We start from the raw sequence: 23,928 nt of genomic DNA on the forward strand, positions 1-23,928 counted from the left end.
AGCCTCTTACTCATCAATCTGGATAATTAATAATCAATTATATTTATGAACCCCCAGTGACACATCTAAAGTCATTTTATGAAATGTTTGAAGATTTAAATAAGATAGACTTCCAATAAATCAGCATGCTGATTTAAAAAAAAAAAACCCTCATATGCCCTGGCCTGTTTGCTCAGTGGTTAGAGTGCTGGCCTGTGGACTGAAGGGTCCTGGATTCGATTCCAGCCAAGGGTGCGTATCTCAGTTGCAGGTTCAATCCCCGGTCAGGGTGCATGTGGGAGGCAACCAATTGGTGTGTCTCTCTCACATCGATGTTTTTCTCTCTCTCCCCCTTCCATTCTCTGAAAAGCAATGGAAAAATATTCCTTTAAAAAAAATAAAAAATAAAAATTAAAAAACCCTCATCGACAGACAACAGTGTGGTGATTACCAGAGGGAAATGGGGGTGAGGAGAGGCGGGAGAGGGCAAAGGAGGGATAAATGGTGATGGAAGGAGACTTGACTTGGGGTAGGGGACACACAATACAATACACAGAGGATGTATTATAGAATTGTACACCTGAAACTTACATAATTTTACTAACCAATGTAACCCCAATAAATTCATTTTTAAAAAGATCAAAAAAAAAAAAAAAAAGCGTGAGAAGCGTCATACTTGTTTGTTGGTGTAGCCTATTTTCTTAGCTTATACATCTCATAGACATACTTCATACTCACAACATTCCCAACCTGTCTCTCCTCAGGTGTTCATATAATATGAAAACAGTTCCTTGTCTGTCCTATAAAATATGCACGGGGAGAAAAGAAATAGCATATTATATTGAAAGCAAAGTAAAGAAAATGTACTGCACTAAGACCACTAAGACAGATTTGAATTAAAGTCTAAAGCTACCTGTAAATATTGTGAGAAGCACATTTGGAAAGACTGTCTCCAGAATATGGAGTAGATATATTCTAGGATAGTGTGTTTTCTTAAACTGAGATATAATTTACATATAACATTGCATAAATTTAAGGTGTACGACATGTTCCTTTGATACATTTATATATTGCAATATGATTACCACTGTGGCTTTAGCGAAGACCTCTATCACATCACATAATTATTTCTTTTTTGCAGTGAGAATATTTAAGATCTAGTCTTTTAGCAATTTTGAAGTATGTAACACAGTATGGTTGACTATAATCACTACGCTGTGCATTAGACCTCTGGAACTTAATCTTCTAGTTGCAAGTTTGTACCCTTTAACAATATATCTCCAACTCTAACCTCCCCACCACCCCCGCTAAACCCCATTCTCCTCTCTGTTTCTATAGGTTTGGCTTTTTAGATTCCACATATAAGTAACATCATATAATATTTGTCTTTGTCTGGCTTATCTCATTTAGCATAATGTGCCAAAGGTCCATCCATGTTGTCCCAAATGGCAGGATTTCCTTCTTCCCATGGCTGAATAATATTCATATGTGTGTGTGTGTGTGTGTGTGTGTGTGTGTGTGTGTAATATCTTCCATTCATCATCAATGGACACATAAGTTGTTTCCATATCTTGGGTATTTTGAATAACACTGCAATGAACATAGAGGTGCAGCTATCTCTTCGAAATGGTGATTTTGTTTCTTTTGGGCAGACACCCAGAAGTGGAATTGCTGGGTCATATGTAGTTGTATTTTTAATTTTTTGAGGACCCTCCACAGTGGCTGAAGCAACTGACATTCGCACCAATAGTGCACAGGGTTGCCTTTCTCCGCATCTTTACCAGCACTTGTTATCTCTTGTCTAGGACAAGGTGTTTTTTGAAATTAGATCCTCAGAATACCTGCATCAGAATCATCTAGTGTGCTTGTTAAAATGCATTTTCATGGGCATCATCCAAGCTCAGGATCATTGCGAGGGAGTCTGCCTTTTAGCTCACTTCCTATGTAAAGCCCTGCCTGAGCATTTGCACTTCATGAAGCTCCCCACTCAGGTCATTCTAATGGGCAGCCAGGGTTGAGAACCTCTGACGAATTGATCTGTAAGGTGTTCCACATCCTTTACTGTGCTGTCCAATGTGGTAGTCAAGAGCCACATGGGACTACTGAGAGCTTGAAATACTTTTTTTTTTAATACTTAAAAAAAAAAAATTATATATATATATATATATATATATATATATATATATATATATATCTTTATTGATTTCAGAGAGAGGAAGGCAGAGGGAGAGAGAGATAGAAACATCAATGATGAGAGAGTCATTGATCGGCTGCCTCCTGCATGACCCCGACCGGGGACCGAGCCTGCAACCCGGGCATGTGCCCTGACCGGGAATACAAACCACGATCTCCTGGTTCCTAGGCCGATGCTCAGTGGCTGAGCCACTCCCGTCTGGGCGAGTACTTGAAATATTAATCATTGAAACTGAGATCTGCTGTAGCTTTCAAAGACTTAGTACAAAAAAGTAAATTATCTCAATTTTTTTTTTTTTTTACTAATTCCATATTGAAATGATAATATTAGTTTTCTGTTTGGGGAGCATCCTTTCCTTGATACTAATTTCTGAATTAATCAAATAGGCTGGGTTATGCTGCAGTAATGAAAAAAATGAACCCCAAACAATTCTTAGTTGTTTATAAAAACAAAAGCATGGTTTGTGCTCATGCTCCGTTTCCCATGTGGGTTGGCATGGATTTCCGGTCGCTGTTGGGACGCTTGGGGACCCAGGCTGAAGGAAGCTCCGTCTCAATGTGCTTCCATGGTTTCTAAGGCAGGAAAAAACACGGCAGCTCACGGAGTGGCCTGAAAGGCTCCTGGATAGAAAGGATATACAGCCCTTCTGCTCATATTTCACTGGCCAAACCAAGCTGCAGCGCCCGCCCCGCTTCAGGGAGAGGGCCGAGGAAGCCTCGTTTTGCTGTGTGCCCGGAAGGAGGAGGATCAGAATGTCTTGAAGGGTTCTCCTGATTGTCACCATGCCCATGTCCCGACCTCAGGAGCTGACTGCGCTGCTGGTGGAGCTATTTAGGACCATGGCACACTGCCCATGTGTGTGTGAGGCCAGCCCTGCCCCACACGGTCGCAGGCAGTAAACTTGACACTTCACTCCACATGGCTTTCATGGAAACTTTATTTCATTAGGAAACCAGTGGGGGTATTTGGTAGCATTGCAGAAATACCAAGCCCGAGATCCACCAAGCTGGTTACAAACCCAGCAACACTTCCTTCCAATATTCAGCAGGGAAAAAGAAACTCCTAGGGCGGTCTCATTTCCCGTTTGGTTTTTCCCTGAGATTTTGGACATGAGACATCGTTTGAAATTCTGTGATAATAATGGGAAGGAAAACATAAACCCGAGAATAAGGACTGTTAAGGGTTCTCCTTTTGGTAGCACTGACTGATACATTGTTAATGTTGCTTCTCTTTCTGGAAGGAGCACCCACATTAAATTCGACCAAGAGTGGAGCAGAGGTGACACTGATCTTTTTAGACTCAGCATAATCCAAGGAGGCAATACAAGTTTAGAGAAGTTAATTGTTAAACACAGCTTTTTTTCTTTTCTTTGGCAAGGTAGAAATAGTCACGGTGGCTATGAAGGAGTTTGTGCTTCTTTAGCTAAGCAATACGTAAGGGGTACCTAGATGGAATATTTTATTTGAAATGGTTCCCAGGATTCTTGGATGGGTTGGTAACAATATTTTAGAATATAGATAATCCTTAGGTCGGGGGAAAGGCACATAGGAGGTTGTTTGGTGTTTAACTTTATGGACAATTATTGATTCAAACGTCAGTTCCATAGATCTTGGGCAAGAGCTCAAACTCTTTGAACCTACTTTCCTCAGTGTGATCTGGTAGACAGAATAGCTTTTTACAAGAGACACCAAGATTAAAGAGACAATGAAGTACTAGTGCTTAGCTCAGTGCCAGCGCATAGTAGGTGCTCTGTAAAGGCTGGTTCATCACCTGCCGGCCTAAGGTGGGCAAGTAAGAGAACAAGTGGACAGTTCTGCCCAGGGATGGACCCCAGGGCCTGAAAAGATGAGAACCCATCTCAGGAAAACTAGAGCAAGGATATTGTTGAAGAATTTCCAGATTTCCCAAGTAGTCACATGACTCTTTTTCTCACTTTAGATGTTTAGGAGTCAGTTGTTTTCTTCTCTCTTTCTTTTTGTACTTCTGTTGATTTGCTCTTTGTCTTTCTGTTTATCTCCTTCTCTTCATTTCTCAGAATGGATTCTCCCAGTCTCTGGATTCTCTCCTCTCTCTTTCCTTCTGCCACCCTTCTCTTCTTCATATGGTCCTATCACTCCATTGCCCTCAATCCACATTTCTCTTTCTCTCCCATTTCATCTCTCATCTTTTATAAGTTGTTCAGCACAGCTGACCTGGAGGCAGAGTTGTGTCTTCGGTGCCTCGCTGCCCCTTTCTGTAAGACTCCTCACCCTTAGTGGAACGTCTCCCTCTGCACCATCCACTGTTCCCCTGGGCCATGGCAGTCTGTTTCCTCTACTAAAATTTGTTCTTAGAAATGAATCTGATAAACTCAGAGCCACAAATCTATAAATAACATAAAATTTAGCCCTTTACTTTTCCCAGGAGTACTAGAACGTCAATCAAGCACAAAGCCCTTAGCCAAAGAAATAAATCTCTAATAATAATTTCAGGCAATAGAAAGTTATGGAGTATGTTTTCTTTCAGGCAGGACGCTTTCCCTGCCACATGTGCCTATTCATAGGGCTTGTCCTGCTTTGATATTTTAGAAGAAAATAAAACAAATAGATTCAGATAAAGCTAGAGTTAGAGTTAGCCACCTTCTGGTCATAGAAGTGTTTCAGTCTAATCGGTTTGGGGCTAAAAACTGTTTAATTCCAAAGGGATTGTGTTGAGCAGATGTAACAATTAATTTCAGATAAATCAGTTCAATCTGGCTTTTCTCATTCTTTCTATATTTTACCATGTTTAATGCAATTTGCAAGAGAATATGAGCTCCATTATACGTGTTTGCAAATAGCATGAATCAATCTAACCGAAGGGCCTCATGCACCCTGACAGTGCCCTGCAGGGTCGTGGAGATCGCCAGTGTCAGTAGGGCCATTCTATTCACTGTTGGCCCTGAGCCTAAGGTCTATATGCTTTCCAGGGACCTGTAAAAAGACTCGATCCCTGAAAAATTTATATTTGTTCTCAAGTATGAAAAATAAAAATTAATAAATGTAGAACAGAATATCTGCAAATCAAAACACTTGAACAATTGGTTATTGCCCAATTCTTATGTCATTATCTATAAATTACATTTAATGTGAGAGGTGACTATATTCTTAATAGGTTTGATGTGATGTGGGATGGGTCTTCCACAAGTAAAAGTGCAGGAGTCGCTCAGACCTTGAATAGCCATCAGTGTCAGAGATTTGAAAATCTGAATCCAAGTGCAAAAACATGAAACCTTTTCTCAGAGTAACAGTCTCTAGACACAAAAATGGAGGTTCTGGTTTAGGTAGGAGATATTATATCTCGCCCCCATCCATCTACATTAAGGATGAAGCAGCTGGGCAGGGGGCATTAATATCACTGAAAATAGACCAAAAATGGGGGAAGTTGTTTTTATTAGAACTCCTCTAGAAAGAAACTACTATTTGTAGGTAGAAGGATGCTATGAACTGAATTGCATGCCCCCTCCACCCAATTCACGTGTTGAAGCCCTAACCCCATGTGACTGTATTGGAAATGGGGCCTTTAAGGAGATGATTAAGGTTAAATGAGATCGTAAGGTGGGGTCCTGTCCCAATAGAACTGGTGCACTTATAAAAGAGGTTACAGAGACACCAGAACTCTCTCTCTGCCATGTTAGGTAGGACACAGGAGAAAGTGGCCATCCACAAGCCAGGAAGAGATCCCTCACTAGGAACCCAACTGACCTGGTTTTCTTCTTGGGCTTCCCTGCCCCCAGAATTGTGAGAAATAAATTTCTGCTGTGGTGTTTGTTATGGCAGCCAGAGCAGACTAAGACAGCAGGGAGACATTGATAAGCAGCTTTGGGTGTGATCAAGGAGCTTATAAGGGCATGCTTCAGGTTCAAGAGATGGTCCCCCAAATTCCTGCTAAGTCTGGAGCTACAAAGCTTTTGCTTTACCAAGGTGGGTATGCAAGTTTGAGGACAGAGCTGAACTTCCCAGGAACAAGTGCCACCCCTGCGGAGCTGCCTTTCTACCCCTCCCTAAGCAGCACTCAGCCTTCCTCTAAACACATGTGAAACTAGTATTTAAAGAAGACCTGTTTGAAGAGGCCCCAGATTATTAGCTGCCTAGATCACCCACAGACCTATATTTATTTTGTCTAGCCTTGGCCAACTGTCACCCTTCATACCTCAATGTCATAACCGATGCCATGGGCCTTACACATCTGGAGAAAAACATAGTGGAAGATCAGTGAGAGATTTTCGTGTCTCAGCTGGGTGGTCATCACTGCATAGCGATTGGTTGCCTTCAACTAGAAAAAAACCACAACTGAATGTAAGACTCTTATAAAGTATTTAAATAAACGTTTGATTTTAGGATAGTTGTAGAGTAATAGAAAGTTACAAAGATAATACAGAGAGTTCCTGTTTACCCCATATTCAGTCCCATTGTTAACATCTTACATTGATGTGGTACATTTGTCAAAACTAAGAAGCCAAATCTCTACATTACTATCATCTTAAGTCCATACTGTTTCGATTTTATTAGTTTTCCCCTACCCCCTTTTTTTTTGTTCTAGGATCCCATCCAGGGAAATACATTATATTTAGTCATCATGTTTCTTTAGGTTCTTCTGGGCTGGAACAGTTTTTCAGACTTTCCTTGTTTTTGATGGTCCTGACAGTTTTGAGGAGTCCTGTTCAGCTATTTTGTAAAATGCCCTTCACTCTGGGTTTGTCCGATGTTTCTGCCATAATTAGAATGGGGTAATGTGCTTCTGAGAGGACTATGTAGGGGAACTGCGCTCCTCATCACCTCCTATCAAGGGTACCGTATCAACACGGCTGATGAGGCTGGTCCTGGTCTGGCTGAGGTAGTTTTTGCCGGGTTTCTCACTGCAGATAGACTTTCTCCCCTTTCCATATTGCGCTCTTTGGAATCAAGTCAACTAAGCATAGTTCACCTCCTTGAGAGGACTAACGTTAGGATTGTTATTTCAACTGCTTTCTTTGTTTGGGAAACTGCTATTTATCTTTGCCTATCAGTGGGAGCTATCCCAAAGAGACTAGTTACAGTAGGCCTAAAGTATTTCAATCATAACATTTTCTAAAAACATTTAAAATTTAATATGTACAAAAGAAAAGTATTGGATCCTGGCGGTTGGTTCTGTAGCATATCCTTTGTGAGATGTGATATTTGCCTTTGACAATCAGCTATGTTTGACCTTGGATAACTGGAAACTTGGAGAATGGCAAACAGGGCCATGGCCAAGCTTTGGGCATAGAAAGTGAAGGAGCCTGGCCCAGATTTTGAACTTTGGGGACCCTCAAGGGCTGGGAAATCAGGTGCCTGCCCTAGTGCAGTGCTTGGAATAGAAGGAAAAAGAAATGCTGTTGATCCCCAGTTGGCTGCAAGGATCATAAGATCTGATACTATCCATTGTGACATCTCACACTTTCCATCTTTGGGATCACACAGGGGAACTGAGGCTGACTGAGTGCCCAGCAGAGACTGAACATCACCCCCACACACACTCACACACACAAACACACTCACACATTTCATGTTCACCTTTTGAGACATATCTCCCCCACACATTGTTTCTTCGACCTTTATGTAAAGTATTATATCTGATGGTCACGTTATCAGTACTATTAATGAAACCTGCTCTTCCCATGGGCAAGCAGAGTTCGCATCTATGAAAACACTGGGCTCTCAGGCGCATGCATCTTGAGTTGTGTGCCTCCGTTGGTCTTGTTTCATTTGTAGCCATTGGGAATTTTCTTTTTACAAGAGAAAACCTGTTTGAGCCTCATGTCTCACAACTGTACTTGTTACCACCTGACCTATTGTGAGTTGTTCCCCTCCTGTCCCCCTTACATGGGCAGAGGCTTTCTGAGAGCAGGCTGGGCATGCTGCGAGCACAGAACAGGCAATGCGTGTTTTTATAAAAGAAAGAAAGAATGGATAAATTAAATATAGTAAGTGGACAGCATCTCCCTCTGACTTGAGACCTCGAAGGGCATAATTTGGAGGACTTCCAGTTAATGAATGCTTTGGGGCAGAAGCAGGTGGCTCACAAAGCCCAGAGGTCAGTCACACCATCCCTAGAGAATGACAGCTCAGGGCAGTCACTCCAGACCCTGACCTCAGGGGACATCCTTAGGAAGGGGGTGTGGCTCTGGTGGACCTGTCGGGAATTAGCGTGGGATAACCAGCTATAGGAAGTTCTGGCTCAGTCACTGGGGAAATTCTGGTCACGAGGCCCGCTCGCCCTGCCATGCCAGGCCGTGCCAGGCCGTGCCAGGCCGTGCCATGCTCCTGCCTGCACAATGAAGGCCCAGAAGCCTGAGCTTTTGTATACGAAAGTGAACTGTAAATACTCTGGAATTCCATTGTGGTTACTGAGCATGTAATTGCATGGTAATTACCATGAATTCACAAGATAATTCCAAGGTTATTTTTGTCTTCTAAACTTGTCTTATGCCGCCATAGTATATAAACTAGTAAATACGAGATCAGGCCCTAGTCAGCGAGCGAGAGAGGTAGGCAGGCATCTGGTAGCAGGATCCAGTTCAATGCTGTTTATCTTGGCTCTAAACCATGCAGAAGAGCTCAGTGCCCAGTATTTCTGGACAGCAAGTAAGGACAGGCTGTCCCAAGGTTTCTTCCTCTCTACAGAGATAGACTGCAGTTCCCCCTCCTCCTAGACCTTGGCTTGTGAGTCATAAGGAATCTGAAAGAAAAGCCAGGACATTTGGTATATGTCTCCAAACTGCCTCTTCTTTGTCCAGACTTTCCTCACCTGGAGGGCTGCTTCTCCCTCCGTAGGGGTGGGGTGCTCGCAGAGCTCTGTAGCAGGAAGGCCCCATGGAGTCAGACTGACTGAGGTTCACGTTCGGACTAGGCCACCCGCTCTGTGTGTGGTCTTGAATCTGTCATTTAACTTCTCTGACCTCTGATGATTAGGTAAGCATCTAGCACAGTTCCTGGCCCCTGCTAAGTGGTAGCTGCTAATTTTTTTGCTGTTTCTTTGAAAGCATCTACAGGGTCTGGAGCATTTTGGACCTATACTAAATGTAACTTTCCAGGCTGGTCCTTTCCCTGCTGGCCCCTGGGATTCTGAGCGTCACCACCAGATTGGTTGTTCCCTGAACCCAGGTTGGTCAATGCTCAGAACTCTTCATGTGTCCTACTTGCCTCCAAGACACAGTCCGCGTGCCTGTCTTGGCGGGCAGGCTCCCCCAAGCTCAGCGGGCTGCTCCAGCCACTTCCCTTACTCTCCACTTCCCAGCTTCTCTGCCTCAGCCCAGCAGGCCCGTTGCCATCTCCTGAAAGAACCACGGGCTCTCTTTGCTTCTGTTCCTTCTCCCTCCTTGCGGCTTAGTGACTGTCCTCGTCTAAGGATGGACAAAGTTCTCTGGTGTTAATAACGTGTTCCCTGCCCCCACCAGTCCACAGTAGTTTTTCCTAAGAACTTTAGCAGCAGGTTGTGGGGCTGCTGCTCAAATGGCACTTAAATGAGGGCTTGGGCTTCTCTTTGTGTGTGTGCTATTTTATATTACTTTTCAAATCCTCAAGGACAGGGAGTTTGTTAAATGTCTTTGTATCCCTAATGCTTGGTGAAATTCCTGGCATATATTAAGTGCTTAGTAATTGTGTAATTATAATGCTAATAAAGATGAACATACATGATAAATGTACTTTTTTAAAGACTTAACCAACTCTGTTTTTCTATAAGAAAAAGCTGATGGTGATCTCGGGTTGTCTTTTATCCAGCCCGGTAGCTCAGGTGACAGTGTTGTTGTGAGGTTTAGGTGAGTACATAAAGACCTGGGAACAGTGCCTGGCACAAAGTAATCACTCAAAAAATGTTAGTTCATTATTATTTGTTAATTAAAATAATTTCACAAATAAGGGAAATTATTTAAAATAAAAACTGACCAACTGACGAATAAACCTTTTAATTAGAAAGGGACTTGGCTCAGAAGACCTGGACTATGCCACTTACTTAACTTTATGACCTTGGGCAGGTCACTTGACTTTGCATGGCCTCAGTTTCCTAATCTGTAAAATGGATGCGATGAGCCCTGACTTCTTTATTTCTCGAGGCTATCATGGGGGTCAAATATACTCAGGTCTGTTTAAAGTATAAAAGCATGATACAAAGAGAAATCATCATTTTAATTTTTTTAATTTTTTAAAATATATCTTTATTGACTTCAGAGAGAGAGAGAGAGAGAAACATCAATGATGAGAGAGTCATTGATCGGCTGCAGCCCTCAACCGGGGCATGTGCCCTGACCGGGAATCAAACCCTGATTGCCTGGATCCTAGGTCAATGCTCATCTGCTGAGCCATGCCCGGCTGGGTGAGAAATCATCATTTTTAAAAGACTGATTTGTATAATCTACTCTCTTCAGATGCTGTACAGTCTGCCAAGGACATCACGACCTATGTGGATTTTATAGTATCAGAAGACTCCTCCGTGACCACCTGGCCTGTTCAGTGCTCACCGAGTCTCAGCCTAGCTCAGAGCAGAGTAGAATCAAATGGATAAAGGCAACATGCATGGAAACAACCTCATCGCACGGGTACATGCAGCCTCTTTTGGAAGAAGAGTTTTCTCTGTGGCCCAGCCAGAGACTCCTTCAGGGATAAACTTAAGCTCTACTCGGGGGCTGGATCATTGACGCTCAGCCAATGTCAGGCAGGTAGGATAGCAAAATGGTCAGACATAGGCTTTAAAGTCTGACAGGCCTGGGCTTAAATCTTGGCTCCCACACTTGTTTGCTGAGTGACCTTCCATAAGTTGCTTAACATCTCTTAACCTCAGTCTTCTTATCTAAAAGTAAACATAATAACAGCGCCTGCCTCACATATAGGTTGTATAAAGATTCATGTAAAGCACTTAAAGTACCCTGCGTGGGGTCAAGGCTTGATACATTGTGGGTGTTATGATCATATTATTATACACATTATAGTTACCTGCTGACCTGTCTGCGTTCTCTAATAAAGTTGGGGCTCTTTGCTACTCATCCTTGGAGCCTCTGGGCTTAGTAGAGTGTCTGACACATAGTAGTTATTGAGTAAATACCTGCTGAATTTACTTCTAGTTGATTCTTGGGGAAAGTATTAAATGATAACTAAGGTAATTGCTGATGAGGACCTAGGATGTGACCTCTCACAACATTATTATTCAACATTATTCTAAAAGATTCTGCAAGAAAAATACCTTTTAATGGGAGGCTGGGATATGGAGGGATGGGCCCTTCCTGTGTCCCCTTACAGGACATCTCTCCCTGCCCCCAGCACCCCACTGTACACAAGGCTGCTGGGCCAGGCTTGGTATAGAGCCCCATTTTCCAGGCCCCATAAATCAAATCCCTCAAGAGACCTTGGGGGCCACTTAGCCCTCCCTTATTTTACAAACGAGGAAGCTGAGGCAGATAGGGTGTCAGAATTCATGACCCTTGACTCCTGACAAAGTTCCCACTGGCCACATTTGGAATGTGTGGGATTCCAGAGGTTAACCTTTCCTAGTAAAACAAGGGGGAAAATAGAAGACAAAACATTGTCGGAAGAAGTCTAGTTTTATTAAACTACCTTTCTAAATCACAATCTAACAAGAATGCTTCAAGCCAAAGAAAGGGAGCTGGAAATACTCCTTTTCACTGGAGAATATAATTTTGCTTCAGCCACAATTTAAATCGATTTAGTTCTGAGCACCAGCACTTGAAGTGTGGAGCATATTCTATTTTCGCCGTGATACTTGTTTTGACAGTGATGCATTTCAGTTGACATAGTTGAAATCCTTATGCAATAAATCTCTGCCTGAAAATTAATCATGTTTATAATATTCTGAGAATTAATAACACCCATTGCTCAAATCATTAACTTAAAAAAGGAGCTTCCAAAATCTGTTCTCGGCAGTAAGGGACCACGAATAAATGAATGTTTGATAAAATAATCCAAGTAGCAGTTTAACAAGCGTAAACTTGAATGCGGCTGCAGGAACACAGAACTATTGTTTAAGGGTTGGCAGAGGCTGATGAGGTTCTTATTTCAGTTGCGGAGCCGGCATCCACATGCATAATGAACTGCTCTCTGAATTATTAATGTGCTGCTTATTTAGCCTCATCTGTCTAGAAGATAATGTATCCTAACTCTAATGAGTGATTGGTTTTGTACATAATTACAGTAGCAGCAGCAGTGGGGGAAATGTGTGCCTTCAAAGGAAGAATTCTAAAAATGAAGTCATCACATAAACTTTGTTGTTGCTGCATTCTATCAAAATCAAACCCGGAGCACTGGAGAATTCATAATAAATTACAGGAGACAGAATCATTATTAACATCATAATTTAACACAAAAGGTTTTACTTAATCATTCATTACAGATCATGTGCTGTTAAAAATGCTTATAAATGACTTGGGTTGTTTTAAGATGTCTGCAAAGATGGTCCCTTCTGGCCACTCACCAGCTGGGGTGTGGAGGGGCCACAGAGAGAGAGGAGGTGTAACGACAGGTAGGAAAGGGTAAGGATTTATGCCTATTCTGACAAAAGTATTAATTAAAGTTTAAAAGTTGTTAGGCGACTACTTTTCATTTCTAAAATACGCACCTCTGGGACTCATCCGGTCTTGTTTCTGAATCAGTTGGTTATTTATTGAGGACACTGGATGAGAAACCCATGCACCTGGCCTACACAGATCTAAATGATGCTTTGCCACCTGTTTCTGACATGGGACAACAGCTCTTCTTAGAGTCCAGAAAAGTTTTTGCCTCCCCCTGCAGAGCATGTTACTTAGAGGAACCGGCCCAAACGAAGCATTTTCCAGGCGTTCGTTCTGGATGCGCCCTCATTGTGGTTTCATCTGTGCGGTTCCTTTTCCTTCAGTCTTCAAAGGGGCTGTCAACTGACTGATCGTAAACCTGACAGCATCACGGTCTATTCACACGTGTCCAGGAAGCTTCAGTTTGTCGATTGTTCCGTGATTGCGAGTGTGCATGCTTCTTTTAGAAATCACCTATCACGGCCCTGGCCCGGTAGCTCAGGTGGTCAGAGCATCATCCCGATATGCCAAGGTTGCAGGTTCAATCCTCGATCAGGGCACATACAAGAATCAACCAATGAAGGCATGAATAAGTGGAACAACAAATTGATGTCCCTTCCTTTCTCTCTCTCTCTCTCTTTAAAATCAATAAAGAAAAAAGAAAATCGCCTATCACTGTAAGTACTCTTGCATGGGAGCACGTGCGTGCACACACACACACACACACACACACACGCACACGCACAGTGGCACCCAGGTGAGAACGCTCATTTATTTTCCTAAAACCAAAGGCACTTTCAATTTGCCCCCACATCGGGAAACCTGTGTAGCTTTTCTTCGGTGGTTGTGGAGGCATTTGAATTATTGAAGATCGTAATGCTTCCCTCGTGAGTGCAGGCAATTCCTAAAAGTGTTTAAGACTCTTGATCACAGGAGAATTCCCATATGTTGCCTGTAGCTAGGATTGAAGCCTATAGGCAAGATGGGGAAAATGAGAGAGTGCTTCTAATTCTGCCTATAGCCTTCTGAGGCAGCCTACTTAAACACAGCGAACTGTCTTTGCGCGTCTCCTGTCGAATACTAACGCGGCTTCCAGCTCCATTTTAGACACGTCATGGGGTCAGGTTTGCTAGGTCAGAGGGACACGTTTCACTGCTGTCCCTCCCTCTGGTATGAACGTAGGTCCCTTTGGGGAGGATGAAGACCACCGGCGGTGTCGGACCTCAGAGATTCTCAGAGGGCCGGGGACCTAATGGAGACAGGCCTGTCTCCTCCCCCGTCCAACTCTGCTTCTCTTCTAAATAGGCAAAGAGGTCAGGGGATTCCCGTGAGCAAGGGCACCTCACGGGACAAGTTGGTTGAGGGAGGCAAAGAAGCTACTACCTAAGCCCCCTAAGACATCTGGCACCCTCTGCAGGCTACCTGTCCCAATGTACACTGAGTTCCTGTCAAGGACGGTGACTGTGGGGACCCTGGGATGGGGGCTGTCAGATAAGGGCTCTTTAAGTCCAGAGGCATCTCCTGGATCCAGAGAGGCAAAGCGGAGAGGCAGGACATGCTGCTCTGAGAAGGTACCTTTGGGCACCAGTGTGGGGCGCTAGAGGTATTAACCGCTGGAATTCCTCTTTTATCTCTTTGATATATTTGGACCTCAAGTAGAGCTTCATTTGCAAAAAGGGTGTGAAGCCCACTGTTGCAGAGGCAGAGGAGACCCTCTGGCAGCTGTCGGAGCAGCTGTGGCCGGAGAGCCCCACCCACTCTCCCATCCCACCCACACTCCGGGCCATCTGGTCCTCTCGACTTCATTCCTCCTGCTCCATGACCGACCTAGCCCACTGTCCCCACGGAGACTTACCCTTTGTTACTGAGGGCTCCGAGGTTGGTAAGCCTCCGCCAGCCCCAGGACGGCTGGCCTCAGCCACCCTGGCGATGGGCTAGTGATGAGGTGGGCGAGGGGGGCATGGGAAGAGGCGGATCAGGAGAGGCCTCATTAACCCAGCTGGGAAGCTGAGGTTTTCCTGAAGATGACAGGAATCATTTCAAAATCACAAGCAGGGGAACAAGAGGCTCAGATTTGCTTTTCACCTGGGTCACCTTGGCTGTGTGTTTGTTTAGGTTGAAGGAGAGAAAGGAGGCAGGGAATCTAGTGAGGGGGTGTTACAACACTAGTGTGAGACGATGAAAGCTGAAACTGAGGCAGCATGTTTATGGGGGAGAGGAGGGGTCAGAGTTGAGGAGTTAAGGCATTTTAGCAGCTAGCACTAGCATGAGCTGGCTGCTGGCTGGATGTGGGGATAAGTGTGTCCGATCAGCCTCTCGCCTGACCCACCAAGGACAAGTAAGTATAGGGAAGGGAGGTGACAAATGCGGTATTGGACAGTTTGACCCTGAGGACTTTGTAGAGAAGTTCTCTAGAATATTGGGTCTAGGAGTATGAAGCTTAAAAAATGTTTTAAAAAATTGGGGCTAGAAAAATATGGATTTTGTCAGAAGTTGCTGGTAATTGAAGAGCAGGTATAGATGTACTTGCCCAGGGAAGCGAGTTGAGAAGAGAACTGAGGGTAACACCAAAACAGATATAATCCTGGAAAGCCCAAGCTCTGACCCTCCCGCCCAGGCCTTCCTTCTGGAGTGGCCTCTCCTCTTTCCGTTGACCAGTGCAGTCATATTCCAGAAACCCATTTCAAAGAGCTTTAATGACTTGCCTGAGGTCCTTTCTTCTCTCTAAACTCAAAGAGCCTGGCTCAGGGCCAGAGCTCAGTAAGTGGCGGCTGAGTGTTGCTCAACACGGGAGAATCGGGAAGCTTCCCTTGCTTACCGGCTCTGACAGGGCAATGAGGCGGCTGGTTTTCCTCTCTTTCTTGGGAAGGCTGGGCACTGTGAGGGTGCTAATACTGCAGTCCAGATGGCCGTTGGTCAGGTATAAGGTGAGGTTTGTCAGGGCCAGCTGGTCGCTGTATGAGAGGTCGAGGTCTGTCGCCCATACCTGATTAAAACAGGAGCGTGGGTGAGATCAGCCCTGGGGGCAGGAAGCCACGCCCGCCCAGCCCCGCCCGAACCACACCGGGCCCAAGGGAACCAGTGACCGTGTCACTTCTGGAGTGGATGTTTTTGCTTCTGTTTCTACTCCTTCAGCTGAGGGGCGGAGCCTCCAGTCTGATTGTAATCAGAGAGTCAAGGTTCTCTGGGAAGTTACACTGTGAAAACGCCTGGCCAGACACTCTGCTGGAGATGCCCAGTTCCGAAGGGCTCCTGGGAGCTCTGGGTTTTCTGCGTGTGGTTTTCCATTTCTAAGATGGTCAGTGCAATGTTTTCTACTGAGAAATGAGACTGGACAGAAGCGTCAGAGGATGGGGAATGAAAGGAGAGCAAAAAGAGGGGGAGAAATGAACAAATATGAGAAAAAGGCAGTTTGCCCTGATTCTGGAAAAAGCAGTGCTGGCCTCTGGGGGAATTTCAATGTGATCCGTAGGGAAACTTGAGGTTGGCATGTAAGTCAGCTCCCCCTCTGTCTTACTATGAGAATGCAGGAGGGTCACTTCACGCAGTGTTTTCCTCAACTGGGAACCAATGATAACACCCACCCAAGCTGAACTGCAGGGTGATCAGAAGAATATACTATGATGCAAGAAAAATGAAAATGCTTTGAAAGTAGACATGTGTAAACTCTACATAACTATAAGCTACTACTAGTCATGTCCATTAATTCCTTCGACAGATATTTACTGAGCATCTATTACGTGCTACACTAGAGATGGCAAAAGTGGGTCATGTGCTACCTCCCCCCCCCGATTGTCCTTGTTATCCCCCACCCCACGCTGAATCCACAGCACCCTAGAGTCCTCCTCAGTTCAGTGCTCAAGGCATATCATTGTGCTAGCCATCGGAGCGTCAAAGGTAAGTAGGCACAAGTTCTGCGATCAAGAAGGGGAACCCAGAGACATTCGTATTCAATTAATTACAGCACAATACAATATGTGATATAATAAAGGGGTGGAAAGAAAGGACAGACTGACTGAGTTGGTCTAGTGAAGCCAGGGCTGCATCATGGAGAAGGTGACGTGAGCTTTGAGAAGCAACACAAACATGACTGGCTCCCACGAACCAGGTACCTATAATGTGCCAGGTGCTTCACAAACACCTCAGATCTTTATAACTACTTACAAAAATAAATCCCCATGTCATAGATGAAGAAACAGAGGTTCAGAGAGGTACCCAAGTCCTCACAGCTAGGAAGCGGTGGTGCTGGGATTCGAATGCAGTTCTGCCTGGCTTCAAGTCTGCCCTTTTCCCATTCCCTGCTGGAGGAGACGGCACTGATCTCGACCCACCCAATCCTTACCCTGTACCAGTTTCCCAGTCAAATTAAAAGCTCAAGTTGCAGAGGATCAAAACATGTTCTTGTTTAATATAACCCACGCCACAGAAATGTCTTGTGGAGAAAACATGAAGTATTGTATTTCTGGAGTATGCTGTAATTAGCAGTAATGCATTTTCACTGTAGGAAGTTGGAAACTAACACATTTTCATGAAGACTTGATTAAACATTTTTTCTTCTTAGAAGGCCTCCATGTGCCCCACACACCAACTCGGTATGTTAAAATACATAATACATCTGCCCTAGAGTGGACTCCTCTCAAACAAATCTAGCAGTGAGTGACTTGAGTAAGCATTGAATGTAAATGGCATCATTATAAGGATATTAGGAGGTCAAGCTGTCAGGGCCCCTTGCTAAACTGAAGCTAATTTCAGGAGTCATATTCGCACAGTAATGCCCTTTTATAATAGCAAATAAATCACATTTGCAACAATTGTTAAAAACTAACTGCCAAGTATCTGTTGCAGTTGTAAACATCCTATTTGTCAACTTAGAAATTTCCTGCTGGATGGCATAGCATGCAAATCAGATGGGGACAGCTACTTTTTCCTGATATGAGAGTGTGAACCTGCTGTTCTTGCGGGTCAGGCGTTCTTTTCAGAGCCTCGATCTTGGTGTTTTGGTGTCCTTGATCAAAGGAAAGTAAATATAACACACGTGATTGATATTTATGTTAATAATATTAATGTTTTGGTGGTGAGGATTTTAATGAGAAAGTAACACCATGTAGGGGAAAGAGAGAACCAGGGAGTGGGAGGGCCTGCATCTGGCCGTCACAGACAGTGTAAACTTGAACGACTAATTTAAGCTCCCTCCATCTCAGTAGCCTTAAGTGTAAAAGGAGCAAACGATAATAACCTATGGGATTTTGCAACAAAATAAAATAAATGCACATAAAATTGCCTATCACACGATAAAGTTCGATACAAGTATTATTTACGATGATTGAACATTTCCTGTAAGAGGAGTAGCATGTTAGGAGACACACTTTCAGTTGCCTGTGTAGCTGTTGGATTGCCCCATTTAATAGCTGTTTTCCCCACTCATAAGCATGGTGTTCAACCTCACGGCAACTCATTCTAGGAGGTGGCTAGGTTTGGGGAGGATTGGTATTACTCTATCTCCACTGGAGCACTGACAATACTGAGATTAGAAAGCAGCTTCAGGCACTGGCTGGGTGGCTCAGTTGGTAGGAGTGTCGTTCCATACACCAAAAGGTCGTGGGTTCAATATCCGGTCAGGGCACATACCTAGGCTTTTGGGTTCTGTCCCTGGCTGGGGCGCATATGAGAAGCAACTGATCTATGCTTCTCTTTCACATCCATGTTGCTCCCTCTCTCTGCCTTCCTCTCTCTCTAAAAATCAATTTTTAAAAAAGCAAACAAACAAACAAAAAACACACATCTTAGAGTAAGGATTAAAAAATAGGTGGGGTTGCTTCAGGGTTTGCCTAAGATTCTAGAGCACTGGTCTTCTTGAGCCAAGCGCTTTTGCTTCCCCTTTCGGCCCTAACCCCTTGGTTCACAAAAGAAATAGAACACGCTTCTTTAAGTCTTTTCCTCAACAGCAGGCTTGCCTGAATTGCTCGGATAATTGTTCTGTTCTCCATCTGGATTTTCCTTCGCAGACACCGCCTGAGGCATGGTTGTTTTGTGTACAGGGGTTCCTATCTCCCCCTCTAGACTGTCAGTCCCTTTGGGGAAGCTGCCGAGTCTTTGTCTTCCCACAGCACCCACAGAACCCATGTCTGGGGCAGGGCTAGGCTCCCACTTCACTGTGAACTCCTCGGCAACCTTTCAGGACAGGGTGGGTCTCCCGAAGCTGGTTTCAGACTCAGATGCAGCAAATATTCAAGGAGCATCTCCTCCGTGCCGGCCCAGGCTTTCACACGTATCTCACTGGTCCTATTCCTGATTTTGGACTTGGAGTTAACGGCAGAGCCTAACCTCCCTCTGCACTGGATCCGCCCCTCACAGTTCAGATGAGCGATGTTGGCGGCCTGTACAAGGCGCGGCGCGTGAGGATGCGAGAGGTGGGTGGATTTTAAATGCTTAGGAGGTGGCTTTGATATGACTTGCAGGACTTGGAATGACTAGCTTGACAGGTTAATTGATTGGATATGAGAGTGAGGAGAAAACATCACTGAAGGTTAGAGCTGGAAAGACCCTTAAAAATCATCTAATACAATCAGTTTGCTTTATAAATGGGGCAGCTCTGGTAGGAGAAGGGAAGCGATTTGCCCTAGGTCGCAGAGCCAGGTATGGAAGGTGTGGGATGAGAAACCGAGGCGTTTCAGCTCCCCGTCATAAATCACTTGTTGATATTGTTTGACTGATTGATGATATTCAGAAATCATTTTGTTAAAAATGGTTAGAACACCAGAGAGATTTACATCAAGGCCTTAAGAAGCACAAGCAACATAAAACTACACATCTCAGCATTGTCATATTGAAAAACTGCAGCTGTCCAACACCGGGGCATTGGTTAAGAAGCTTGTGACACATTCAAGTGATAGGCTAGTCTACGGGATTATCACTGAGGATAATGACTGTGAATGACTTTTGATGATGTAGGAAGATACCACAGAACAGCAAGAGAAGGACATGAAGTCACATGGGCAATATGACTCCAACTTCGCAAAAATAATATGCGTAGACACAACTGGATGAGCACATAACAGAATGTTAGCAGCCTATCGTTAATATTAGCAGAGTTATGGCAAGTGCAACTATGTGGACTTCCATGAATATTCTAGATTGGCACTATCTAACACGGAAGCCACGAGCCTTTTGCGGCCATTGAGCACTTGAAATGTGGCAGGTTCAAATTAAGATGTAGTATAAACATAAAATACACACTAGATTCTGAAGACAAAGGAGATAAAAAGAATGTGAAATATCTCAAAAATAATATTTTATACTGGTTACATGTCCAGTGGTAATATTTTGGCTATGTTAGATTAAATAATACACATTAACATATGTTCACCTGTTTTTAAGCCAGGCTACAGAAAATAAAAGTGACACATGTGGCTTACATTCTATTTCTATTGGATTGGTTGCAAAAAGTCCATTGCAGCTTCAGCAGGGGCAGGGCCAGTAGGGAAGGGGTGGGGAGAAGTGCTGCAGAGGCTCTGGCTGGGTGCAGTGTTCGCTGCAGCTGCCTCAGGGGACCTGGGCGGACGGCAAAGACTAGAAACTACGGCAACCTCATCGCTTTTACATCAGCATTGAGAACTGGAAGGCAGGGTCAGGCGGAGGCAAGCTTGCCCGGAATTGTTCTGTTCCTAGGATCTGGACCCTGTTTGGACCACAAGCTTTGGGATGCAAAGCTAACGCGCAGCATGCTTCTGCGCGAGGAGGTGTGGCAGAGGGCCCGAGAGCGAGCCCTGTTTGCCTCAGGTGTTCCAGGCAGATGGAGGCTGCCTGCTCACCCCGGCTGCTTCTGCCTCTTGCCTGTGACAGGCAGGATGGATGGGTGGCAGAGCGTGCAGATGTGGCCAGATGTGCTCAGGCCCTATATTCTGTGACTGTCTCCAAGTGCAAATAAAGTTCTGTAGCAAAGAGTTTGGTCTTGTCAGCCCTCTCTTATGGGTGTCAGGGCAGGTGTGGGACTGAGAAATTAATTTATAGATCAAGTGACATTCAGTGAAGAGTCCTAGAATTTCAGAGCTTTGAGAATCTGTAGATGTTTTGCAGACCCCTCTCTAGGTTTTCTTTTCTTCTCTCCCTCTCCCCCCCATTTCATCCCTCTTCTCCCTCCTCCCCCCCATTTCATCCCTCCCCCTCCTCCTTACTGAGTCTCAGAAGGATAAGTGACTTGCTAAAGGCCCTGGATCTTGGTACCAGGGTCTGAGACAAATAGCTGTGATTCTCAGCAAGTCGCCTCTTTGGACCACGCTCTTCTCGACTAATCACTGGGGACAAGAGTCCTGGTGGACCTTTCCTTGGTGCCTCCAGATGAATCTATGAGGCTAACTGGGAATTGTGAACACTTCTCACTCGCGGAGAATGTTTGAAGATACTGATACTCAAACAAAGGCAACTGAGAGATGCAGCGCTGGGGCCGAGTGCAGAGCATGCCACAGAGCCCACCCTCCTCAGCAGTCCCAATCTGACAGGAAACCCACCACTAGACCGCTTGTCTCTTTCTAGAGGGAGACCATGCCCTCAGTCAGACCCATGGGTCCCCGTAGCTGTGCCTAAGCTGTAGAGGCCAGGCCACCTGCCCAGCTCCTCTGCTCACTGGGCAGTACAGCCATGGGTAGGCCAAGGCTCCACCTGTCCTTACTGGTTTGGCTGCAAACAGAGCCAAGGGCTTATTTCCTGCTTACAACTGTGGAGGCCGGGAATCCATTGGGAAGCGTTGAGCAGAGCACTGACATGATCTAACTTATATTTTTAAAGGGGGTTGTGGTGAGGAGGAGAGACCATGAGGGGTCAAGGATGGAAACGGGGGGGCAGCCAGTTAGGAGGCTATCGCAGTAATCTGGGCGAGAAATGATGGTGGCTGGGGACCCACATGGTAATAGCAGAGGGTGAAAGAAGGGGCGGAGGCAAGTGGCCTCGCTGGAATGGGAACACTGGACCAGACTCCAGGACTCTCAACTTCCTTCTCTCTGGGCCTCAGTTTCCTTGTATGATAACACAGAGCTATCTATGACGGTCTTTATTTCTGAGGACTTGTGAGGGTCAGTGACTACACAAGATACTGTGTGAGACTAGTATTGCGGGGTCTGGCAGACACAGATCTCTTTGGACCCTGACTTCTTTCCTGTGTGACTGTCAGGAACCGAGTTTGGGGCAGGAGTAACAACTCCCTCGCTTGGCTCTTGACTCCGGTCTTCTTGCCTGCTTTGCAAAGACTGGGAGCTCATTTACCTCTTCTCAGAGGCTGTTTAAAAACAGTCTCCAGAATCCTGGCTTTCAGACTGAGGACGTGCTTTCTCAGTGACGTCTCTTCTCATTTTGATCTTTGAATCACTAGGCAGCGTCAAACCCTCTACTGTGGTAAATCACACACCCGATACTTCATTTTAAAGAAGGTGGTTCGGTGCACTGAAATACTTTTCAGTTAATAAGATGTTAATGTGATTATGATATTTGCTAAGAATTGTTTGAATTACGTAAAAGAGTCAATAGGCAAAGGGGGATCGCAGCCTCTTGGCATGTTGCCACCTAGTGGCAGCTTCTGGGATGGCCCGGTGTCTCGGCGAGGCAAGGAGCTGCTCCTGCTGCTGTATGGGAGTCATCCTGCGCCCCGATCAACCTTTGAGACTCTTAGGATTCATCATTCCCCTCTGTCTCTATTAACGCTATTTATCCTTCTGGGCACGATTTAAGTCGCCACTCCACGAGGCTGTTTCTGAGCAACTAGAGAGCAACCATTCTCCGCACCATCCACCCTGACCCAGCCTTATGTAAGCCTTTGGCGTCCGGGGCCAGAGGCTGCAGAACATCTGGGCCCTGTCACTGAACACTCAGGGTCAGGGGCCACCAGGCCTAGGGCCACCACGATTTTCAAAGGCCTTCAAAATGTTCGGATTCTGAAAAATAGTTACTGGCTCCCAAATAAGAAAACTGCAAAATAAACATTAAAAAAAGATCAGCCAAATTGACACGTCTGTTAAATGCAACACAGCTCTTACACAGTTATGTTTATTCCGTGAGAGTGCATTTAATACATTTGATATGATGTAGGGCGATGGAATCTCTAAAACTAAAAACACCCAGGGCTCAGAGAGGTCGCAAACAGCTCTGCCCTGCAGACCTAAAATGACCCCCGTTGCTCCCACCTCCTCATTTGTGGATGAAGACTCTGGGAGGTGAAGGGACCCGCTCAGGCCCCTCAGTCGGGGGAAGAGCTGGGATCAAAGCCCACGTTTGCTGACTCCTGGTCCAGCCCTTTCCGTGATGCTGAATTACCAGCATGAATAGCCCGATTTCTTTGTGGCGCCAGAAGCTTCTCTGTGACTTTGGAAACTTTTTCAGGGTTTGCAGGAACTATATTCAACATTAATTTGGGGGTCCAGAATGGAAAATATTGAAATTAAACCTGCAGCACCAACAGCTGCATTTATGTTTTTCACTTTTGTAAAAAAAACCCCACAAATCTTTTTGGAGACCTTGCCTTCTCTGCTTCCTCTCCCAGCTGGCTCCTATATCCTCTGTAGATTGGTCGTCCGCCCTGTATTACTTTTAGGACTGATGGCCTGCCTGATGTTATTTGTATTCATAATGTATAGAATTATTCATTTCTTTTTTTCTGTTTAAGTATTTCCTTACTTTTTTATTATGAATTTTGGGAAGACCGTTTTCCTGTTTTGACACTAAGCACTAAATTGTAATAAACATGCAAACCAAGTCGTTATAACTTATTACAGTTTTGGGGACTAAGTAATTGTACATGCTTCTTCCACAGCAGGTCAATATAATCATCCCATGCTGTAGACAGTTATCCTTTAATTTTTCACACTATAAACATCAGGGCTGGTGAATGGTTTGCTTGGTTGAGAAGTAGTCCTTCAAAGTTACTGCAAATGATCTCTAAAAGGCATTTCTGTGAATTTTCAAAGCAGCTCTGGAGCTCCCATGGGGAGGAGTCCTGTGCCTCGCCTCTGCAGGCGTGGAAGCCTGCCCCGCAAAGCGAGGTGAGGGTGGCCACGCAGCACTGGTCCCCACAGTGCAATGAGCTGGCACGGAGCTCGCCTTTCCTTCCCAGTTTCCTCATCAGCTCTAGTCAATCATGTATGTGAATATTTTTTACAAAGAATTACCTCGGGTGCAGAGTATGTACTCAAGAAGCACGAATGTCAGAGCTATGGCCTTGGAGTTGGTCTGT

At 44.8% G+C, this 23,928-nt stretch overlaps 1 protein-coding gene across 1 annotated transcript in view; it reads right to left on the reverse strand.

Moving 5' to 3' along the window:
* The window catches only part of IQCH (IQ motif containing H), a 113,065-nt gene that overhangs the window by 4,337 nt on the left and 84,800 nt on the right, over positions 1-23,928 (reverse strand). The window contains 1 exon segment of the mRNA XM_087814423.1: positions 15,529-15,696. Within this exon segment, the coding sequence (XP_087670549.1) occupies positions 15,529-15,696 (168 nt within the window).

Source organism: Miniopterus natalensis, chromosome 1 (genome assembly GCF_054644295.1).
Source record: "Miniopterus natalensis isolate mMinNat1 chromosome 1, mMinNat1.hap1, whole genome shotgun sequence".
Taxonomy (NCBI): Eukaryota; Metazoa; Chordata; class Mammalia; order Chiroptera; family Miniopteridae; genus Miniopterus; species Miniopterus natalensis.